This window comes from Aotus nancymaae, unplaced genomic scaffold (genome assembly GCF_030222135.1).
Source record: "Aotus nancymaae isolate 86718 unplaced genomic scaffold, 86718_ANA_hifiasm-v0.15.2.pri h1tg000002l, whole genome shotgun sequence".
Classification (NCBI taxonomy): Eukaryota; Metazoa; Chordata; class Mammalia; order Primates; family Aotidae; genus Aotus; species Aotus nancymaae.
Window position 1 is genome coordinate 16,827,466 of NW_026988413.1, and position 9,495 is coordinate 16,836,960.

A 9,495-nucleotide genomic window follows, 5' to 3' on the forward strand; every position below is an offset into this window, starting at 1 on the left:
TTCTCATTTTTGACCAAGTCACTTTAATTTGTAACTTTAACGTACAATATGAAGTTGATAATCCTTGAAATCCTCACCTGGATCCTGCAGGAAAACAAAAGTAGAAAGCTTTAAGTACTTTTATATTCACTAATTCAAATCCAGAATTATTCAAGTATTTCTTGAGCACTGATCATGTGACAGCCTTCCAGAGGAGAGAAGCAAAATCACCGTTCCTCTCGAGGGTTTACAGTCCAGTCGTTAAAACAAATTTGTGGCCGGGCGTGGTGGCTCAGGCCTATAATCCCAGCACTTTGGGAAGCCAAGGCGAGTGGATCACAAGGTCATGAGTTTGAGACCATCCTGGTCAACACAGTGAAACCCTGTCTCTACTAAAAATACAAAAAATTAGCCAGGCATGGTAGCGGGCACCTGTAATCTCAGCTACCCAGGAGGCTGAGGCAGGAGAATTGCTTGAACCCAGGAGGCGGTGGTTGCAGTGAGCCAAGATCGCGCCATTGCACTCCAGCCTGGACTACAGTGCGAGACTCAACTCAAAAAAAGAAAAAAAGAAAAAGATTTGTCGCCAGGTGCAGTGTCTCACATCTGTAATCTCAACACTTTGGGAAGCCAAGGCAGGTAGATCACTTGATTCCAGGGATCAGCCTGGGCAACATGGTGAAACCTCATCTCTACAAAATATAAAAATATATAAAAAATTAGCCAGGCGTGGTTGTCCCAACTGCTGGGAAGGCTGAGGTGGGAGAATCACTTGAGCCCAGGAGGCTGAGGTTACAGTGAGCCACTCCTGCCTGGGCTACTGAATGAGACCCCATCTCAAAATAGAATAAAATAATTAAATTAAAATAAATTAAAAGCATGTTAAGTAAGGACATTCTAACCCCTAGGGATTTGAGGGGAAAGGGAACCTTCTTACTACCTCCCTTTTCAAAGAAGCAAAACTCTTCACTTCCTGACCTGGAAAATCAAAAAGCCATAACCCTTTACTGTTTAAAGAGTTAATTTTCATATAGTTCGTAATATGTCCACACGCTGGATATATTTAAATGCTGAGAGCAGGACACTGTTTACTGCAGCTACATACTGTAAGCTCCATCTGTCCTGTCAACCACTCATGCCTGTGCTTGGCACAGAATTGGTCTTAATACATCTTTGATCAGTGGATTGATAAATGAAACCCTAAAACTGTAACCTTAGGAAAAAATCAATTTTTAAATATACAATGGGTCAGGTGCGATAGCACATGCCTGTAATCCCAGAACTTTGAGAGGCCAAGGCGGGAGAATCATTTGAGCCCAGGAGTTTGAGACCAGCCTGGCAACATAGTGACACCCTGTCTCTACAAAACACACACAAAAAAAAAAAAAAAAAAAAAGACACCAAAGCAAATGTGAAAACTTAAAGACAGAATCAGATACATGGCCAGACACAGTGGCTCACACCTGTAATCCCAGCACTTTGGGAGGCCGAGGCAGGCAGATCACTTGAGGTCAGGAGTTCGAGATCAGTCTGGCCAACATGGCGAAACTGTCTCTAATAAAAATACAAAAATTAGCCAGGCGTGGTGGCATGTGCTTGTAATCGCAGCTATCCAGGAGGCTGAGGCAGAAGAATCACTTGAACCTGGAAGGCAGAGGTTGCCCTGAGCCAAGACTGTGACACTGTACCCAGGCCTGGGCGACAGAGTGAGACTCCATCTCGACATGGTTAACTCAGCTTCATGCTGTTAGAATATGCAGTTTCTTCAAGTCCATCATAGGCACAAAGTAAAAATTAATGTTTATGAAAAAAGGGAAATATGACTTAAAGGAATCTGGGGGTACCCACTTGTAAAGACTGAGTCTGAGTCTACACCTTCAGTCTTCATCATCAGGAGGGATACCCAATTCTTCATCTGTCCACTGGGAAGGATCAGGATACGGAAAGTGACCCTGGTGACAACCATTTAAAAGAAAGAAAAGTCAAGAACTCACATTCCATGCAACTAATTAAATTTTTAAATAAATCTTGGAAAGAAGAAAACACAGTATGGCTAACTGCCATCTACAGAGCGCCTCCCACAGGAACAAATTCTACTTTAATTATTTGACGGCCCACCTGTTCTTTAATTTGTTCATTATATGGGCTCTGGCCTGAATTTTAGAAGCCTCCCGATTTGGAGGTACCAGCCTAAGCCAATGGTATGTGTTTGTGTTGGAGGGAGGGTAGGGGGGAGTGGACGCAACAGATTTGAAAGGTATCCACATCCTGGCAAAGCCTGGCAAAATATGTTTCAAACTCTCCTAACATTACTGCTGTGGAATCGAGAAGCCTCAGGTGGACTTCCTCATCTTCAATCCTGACCTAAGGGCTTCTCTGGCTCCATCAGCATCATCTCAGGCCTAACAGCTATATATACTATGCACACTCTGGACAACTGACCTACAGTGAGGTAGAGGCATCTCAAATAGCAAAGGTGCTGCCAGTTTAGACATTAAGCGGCTCCCTGCTGAAGGACAGCGGCACAGAGAAGTTCTAAGAGAAATGGGATATGAGGCAACCTGATGCTTCGAAAACTTGCATACTGCTTAAGATGTTTTTCCTATCCTGGAAACAGACCCAAATTTACTAAAATTCAAAGTATTCTAGACCAAAAAGCACAGATTTCGATGTCTTAAAGGTGTAATTTTCTAGAGGACAGTCTGCAAACGTGATAAAACCTCAGCTGACGCTAAGGATATGTTAGAAAATCACTAATACTAACTTCCCTTCTAAAGACAAATTAACTCACACCATCCGACCCAAACTTGGCTGCCCTGGGCCTCTGGACAGACTAGAAAACATCTGTCATTTAAAGGAATTTAAGTGTGAAACTTAACCCACCAATGAACAACTAGTTCAGAAGGTAAAAGAATTAGTTTCTAGAAATAAATAAATAAATAAGGGAAAAAAAAAAAGAATTAGTTTCTGGCTAGGCATGGTAACTCAAACTGTAAATCCCAGCATTTTGGGAGGCTGAGGTAGGCAGATCACTTGAGGTCAGGAGTTCGAGACCAACGTGGCCAACATGATGAAACCCCATCTCTACTAATAAAATTAGCTGGGTGTGGTGGTGCACACCTGTAGTCCCAGCTACTGAAAGGGCTGAGGCACCAGAGTCACTTGAACCCAAGAGGCAGAGGTTACAGTGAGCCGAGATGGCACCACTGCACTCCAGCCTGGCGACAGAGTGAAACTGTGTCTCAAAAAAAAAAAAAAATTAGTTTCTAGCCTCCCTTTCTAAGATGGCAACCTAACAGAAACCATAAGAAACGGACCACCTAAATATATATCCTCGTGTAAAAAAAGGTCAGAAGATAACATGTTTCATTAAATAACAGGATTCTCATACAGATATCTGAATAACATGGTGGCAAAGGGATATGTCCAGATAGAATGGTCTACAACAGAAAAATAAACAAGCTAAGCTACTAATACATCCTCCTCCCCCTACCCACACTTACCAGCACGGCTTCTGAGTCATGCCAAAAGCGCCACAGAATCCAGAACCACATGGTTGCACTTAAGGTCTCGCCCCAGATCACCTGGGTTCTGGTCAGCTGGGGGAACTGTCTGTATCGGGGTTCAATGTGCACACCACCACCAGCACTGCAAGACAGAACGAAATGGCAGACAGCGCGCTACATTCTCAAGTGTTACGTCATCCAAAACTTTGAGTTACATCCTAGAACCAAAGCTAACATTTCTATCTTCTCCACTGAAATACAGACAGAACAGAGGTTCACAATCCCTTGAAATACTCATTTTTCACTAAGCTTGCTTCATGTGTAGCAGCAAATACTGACCCGAACTGACAAGAGGCTAATTTTGGTTTTCAATTAGTGAATATTCATAATTTTGCGCTAGAAATTCGAATGTGTTGATTATAGGGTGCTAGTCCCAAAGGTTTGTTTTTTTTTTTTTTTTGAGACGGAGTTTCGCTCGTTACCCAGGCTGGAGTGCAATGGCACGATCTCGGCTCACTGCAACCTCCACCTTCTGGGTTCAAGCAATTCTCCTGCCTCAGCCTCCTGAGTAGCTGGGATTACAGGCATGCGCCACCATGCTCAGCTAATTTTTCGTATTTTTAGTTGAGACGGGGTTTCACCGTGTTGACCGGGATGGTCTCGATCTCTTGACCTCGTGATCCACCCACCTCGGCCTCCCAAAGTGCTGGGATTACAGGCTTCAGCCACTGTGCCCAGCCCAGTCCCAAAGGTTTTAAAGGACTGTGAACTTGTTAGTAGGTCACTAACTTACTCAGAAGAATACATTAATTTTGTTCCGTTCAGCTGTCTATTTCAGAGGCAAATTATGTCCTCTGCCTTCCTCTGCCTACTACAATCTTTATTAAATGCAACCATATGGGAAAGAGGACTCTCCTATTAAATATGCTAATGGCTCTGAACAAAGAACTTTAACAGTAAGTTTGAATACGTTTTTCTTTCATTTAGACACTTAACAAGTTGTGGCACGCAGTCCATAAGAGCTACGGTCAATGTATTCAGTTGGGAGTATAATTATCATACATTGCAGCTAACTTAAATTATTTGCACCTACTGGGGCAATGCCTAAAACCTATTCAGCAGCTATACATATACTAATACACAGAAGTGGATAAAAAAATTTTAAGAAAATTCCTATATATGTTTACGAATTTCATCTTGGTAACAATGGGCTTATAAACCATATTCTCTGTTGTGCAGCACAGAAATTAGTACCTGTACGAAAAATGTATTAAAATTTCTTATCTTCATAATGTGCAGATTCATGAACAGTAATATGGCAATGATTCTTGATACATGCTAGCTAGGATTGCTTGCTTTGTTTGAGAGTCTCACTCTGTCACCCAGGCTGGAGTGCAATGGTGCAATCTTGGCTCACTGCAACCTCCACCTCCCAGGTTCATGTGATCCTCCTGCCTCAGCCTCCCAAGTAGCTGGGACTACAGGCATGCGCCACCATGCCCAGCTAATTTTTGCATTTTTTTTTATTAGAGACAGGGCTTCACCATGTTGGCAAGACTGGTCTCAAACTCCCGACCTCAGGTGATCCACCCACCTCGGCCTCCCAAAGTGCTGGGATTACAGGCGTGAGCCACCATGCCCAGGCAATAAGAGCCTTCTTCTTTGACAGCTCTTTGATACAATCTAAGTATAAGTGCCCAGCAGTAAAACTCATTAAAACAAGATTTGAGTAATGCTGATGTCAGCATTATAGTTCAAACTCATCTTAGCAGCTCCCCACACTTCGTTTATTGCCAAAGTGACATGTTTTAGTTATGACCTGAAGTAGGGACTGCAAGGTAGAAACCTTTTGGAACAAAGATGTGAAAGACTACAATCACAGCGAAGGAACAGATGACGACTGCCATGATTAAGGACTGCAAAGACCTAATTCACAACGTTATGTTCCAAACCAGGTTGTGAACTGCACTGTGGCAGACCAGACGCCCCGAACAAGTCTCCGAATTAAACAACTCTGATGCCAGATGAGATTTTTAAGATTTTTACAAACGTCACTGACCAGGCACAAAAGGAAGGAATCCACCAAGGGCAAAACCCAAGTGAAAACAAGGCCTGGAAACTAAGCAATCGCTAATGCTGCATTCATCCACCGGAAGTCCCTGAACCTCCACCGGGATAGCCACGTGAGGTGTGGGGACAAGAGACGAAGCCTGGGGCCCACCCAAGGTGGGAGGTCTAATTAAGAGATCTCTGATTACAGCTGCAGCCCCAGGGTAAAAGAGAGAAGAAATAAACCTGCCATGGAGAAGGGAACAAGTATCTGTTAACAGAAGCCAGTCCTCGGGTACGTTTGCACCCAAATCCACACTACCTGCGTTGGACCTGTGTGGACCAAAAACCCCAAGCTGAGAACTTAAAGTGAGCTTGAATTGGTGGTGCCCTCAAGAGACTAAGAGAAGGAAGATCTCAAGGAAGTTCCAGGGAAAACGAGCTCAAGATCAAAAAATATAAGCAAACAAGACACTATGAGCAAGTCCTGTAAGAAAGAGAATGGGGAATAAACATCCGGGGAAATAACGGCTGTTCCAACTTAGAATGCTTGAGAGTCAAGTTTAAAAACAAAAATGCACCATAACTGTTAAAATTACATTTTTATTTTTATTTTTTTGAGACAGAATCTCACTCTGTCGCCCAGGCTGGAGTGCAGTGGCAAGATCTCGGCTCACTGTAACCTGGCCTCCTGGGCTCAAGCAATTCTTGTGCCTCAGCCTCCCCAGTAGCTGGGATTACAGGCGCACACCACCACGCCCGGCTAATTTTCGTATTTTCAGTAGAAACGGGGTTTCACCATGTTGGCCAGACTGGTCTGGAACTCCTGACCTCAGGTGACCCACCTGCCTCAGCCTCCCAAAGTGCTGGGATGATCAGGTGTGAGCCACTGCACCTGGCCAAAGTTACATTTTTAAAACATAAATCAGATCACATTACTTTCCTGCTTTAAAACTCCAATGGCTCCCCATGATTCTTAGAATAAAATCCAGAGTCATCCAAAGCTCTCTCTAATCCAGCCTTGTCCCTGTGACCTGGACTCTCCCACTCTTCCCTTGGCTCCACTCCAGCCTGGCCTCCTGCCAACCCTGCCCTTTTATGTCCACCAGTCTCTTCCCTTGAGGTCTCTACATGTCTAACTTCTCATCCTCAGGTCCCGGTTCATATTACACTCCCAGGCATTCCCCCACCATCCCCAAATACAATATCCTTTCTCTTCCCACCTACGCACTCTCCATATTAATCCCCGGCTATATTCTCTTCATTACCTAAAAAAGGTCTTTCCTTTCTACTTGTGTCTCTACTCCCCAGAACGTACGCTTCATTCTCTCTCTCGTATTCTGCTATATCCTCAGCACCTTGAAAGGAGCAGGCATAGAGAAGATGCTCCATAAACACCTATGCATTTAATTATCACACACTCTGAAGTAAGTGTGTTATGAACACGCCAATACCTCAGGGAAGAGCAGCGTTCCCCCATCTCAGCCAGGATCAAGGGCTATCACTCGTGGCTCCCTCACTGTCTTTGCCCAAGTCACACAGGGCTTTGCTTTCTGCTCACCCCACACCTGCCCCAGCTCCAAATTCTTAGTCCACGTGGGACTTCAGGCCAGTCACTCCTTTCATTTCCTGAGCCTCAGTTCCTTAATAACAACAGTTAAAGACTATTTGTATGGTCCTTAGCAGGCACCAGCAACTGTTTTAAACACTTTACAGAGGCCAAGTGCAGTGGCTCACTCCTGTACTCCCAACACTTGGGGAGGCCGAGGATGGAGGATCACTTGAACCCAGAAATTAGAGGCTGTAGTGAGCTAGGGATCGTACCACTGCACTCCAGCCGAGGCGACAGAGTTAGACTCCATCTCTTAAAACACACACAAAAACACCACGCCTTCGAGAACAGTAATTCATTTAGTTCCTTGCAAATGGACGCTAAATGGGTGAGGAAACTGAGGCAGGAAGAGAATAAGAAACTTTTCCAAGGACCCACAGCTGGAGTGCGGCAGGAGTGGGAATTGAACCCAGCCACACTGGGGCCAGAATCCCGCTTGAAATCACGACCCCATACTGCCTCTTGGTAAACTGTTGCTGATGACCTAAGGGACCTGGAACATCATCTGGAATCATCCAGTACTCTTTTGCAGTCCTGCTCTTACGGAATCTCTGCACACCACTAACCCGGCTTCGGCAGCTGCTCCCTGCTTTGGTGCCTTGGCGCCCTGCGCCCTCCGGTCCGCGTCTCGTGCCACCTCGCGGGCGGCTCTGCCTGTCACTTTCCTAAACCCCGCCGCTGCCCAAGCGTTGGCTTCCGGCTTTCTCCTCCCACCCTCCGGCGTCCTCTCTGGGCGATCGCCTCCACTCCCTGCAGTCGGAGTGATTTTTCAGCATTAAAAAGTGGCCACGTGATGTCTCTAATTAAAGCCTGCCGAACTGACTCTACTCTAAATTCCGCAGCCAGGCACCGGGACCCTGGACCCTCCCTCGGCCTCACCGCCGCCGCCCCCCGCCTCGCTCCAGTCACGTCCACACCCGGCGCGCAGGCTGCTGTCTCCGCCTGGATCGCCCGCACCGGCGCCGACCCGCTCAGACGGCTTCGAATTCACGCGTGCGTCTCCCGAGGGCAGGCGGTCCCTACGACCATGACGGCCCCGCACACGGTGTCCCATCTGCTCAACGAAGTCTCTTCCTGACTCCCTCCGCCCCGCGGGGTCCCTTTCCCCTAGCCACAGGGTCGGGGGACGGGCGGACTACAGGTCCCAGCATGCCTCGGGGCGCGGCCTCTCCAGGCGCCCCAGTAAAGGTGAAGGCGTCCCGGAGACCCGCGCCGTCTGCTACAGGCCGGCGAGGCCCCCATCCCCAGCCTGACACTCACTGACGAACGCCACCGTCTCCAGCAGGCCGTACGCGGCCACGTCTGAAAAGGCGGCCACCAACGGCAGCGAAAGACGCCAGCCGAGTTAGAGCCGACATTCTCGTCCCCGTCCGCCCAGTCGTCCCCGGCCACACCGCCCTGCATACGTCACTTCCCCGGCGCCCCGCCCCGCCCCGCGCCTCCCGTGACGTCACTGAGTTGCCCATCTCCCGGATTGGGGGAACCGGCAGCCGCTCCCGACGTAAATTAGCCGTGGGTCCCTTTGCTGCAGGAAACCTCTCTCCCGAGAGCAAAACCCACGCGTAGCTTATGGCTGCTGAGCTGCCCCGTGGCCTCTGAAACAGCATGTTAGCTATTTCAGATCCTGAAGGACTCCCCCCTGTTCTCTAGCCCCTCCTAAAACTGAATGGTGTATAATTTATTTTAGTTTAGTTTAGTTTTTTTTGAGACAAGGTGTTGCTCTGTCGCCCAGGCTGGAGTGCAATGGCACGATTTCGGCTCATTGCAACCTCTGCCTCCCAGGCTCAAGCGATTCTCCTACCTCAGCTTTCCGAGTAGCTGGAACTACAGGCGTGCGCCACTGCGCCTGGCTGATTTTTGTATTTTTAGTAGAGTCGAGGGTTTCACCATGTTGGCCAGGCTGGTCTCGAACTCATGAGCTTAGCTGATCTGCCCTTCTCGGCCTCCCAAAGTGCTGGGATTACAGGCATGAGCCACCATGCTGGGCATAAGTGGTGTATAAATTAGAGGAGAGCATCCGCTATTTTCTGGATGAAAGTTGACTTTCCAGTCGACATGGAATAGTGTGGCTCTAACACTGAAGCATATTTATTTGTTTTCCAGATATTCGCTAAGAACTCCAAGGACAAATATCCCTTCCTGCGTTTTGCAGGCTGCCTTGTGGCCCTCTTTTGGTTATCAGATGAACACCCTATTTGAACGGATGTATTTCAGATGAGGGAAGGGATGCCAAGCCCTAGCACTGAGCGCTCAGCTTCTAAATGCAAATCATATTCCCATTCAAATTTTAAGAAACTGTGAGGACAGACTCTAGGTGACCTAACATACAGCATCTAAGCCCAAATCAAA

At 47.0% G+C, this 9,495-nt stretch overlaps 1 protein-coding gene across 1 annotated transcript; it reads right to left on the minus strand.

Annotated features, from left to right (window-relative positions):
- Positions 1–8,545, minus strand: NDUFB2 (NADH:ubiquinone oxidoreductase subunit B2). The gene is made up of 4 exons (XM_064372861.1): positions 8,407–8,545; positions 3,483–3,627; positions 1,828–1,931; positions 1–84 (listed from the first exon to the last, which is right to left on the minus strand). The coding sequence occupies exons 1-3, from the start codon at positions 8,502–8,504 to the stop codon at positions 1,857–1,859; spliced, it is 318 nt and encodes a 105-aa protein (XP_064228931.1). The 5' UTR covers positions 8,505–8,545; the 3' UTR covers positions 1–84; positions 1,828–1,856.
- Between the last annotated feature and the right edge of the window lie 950 nt (positions 8,546–9,495).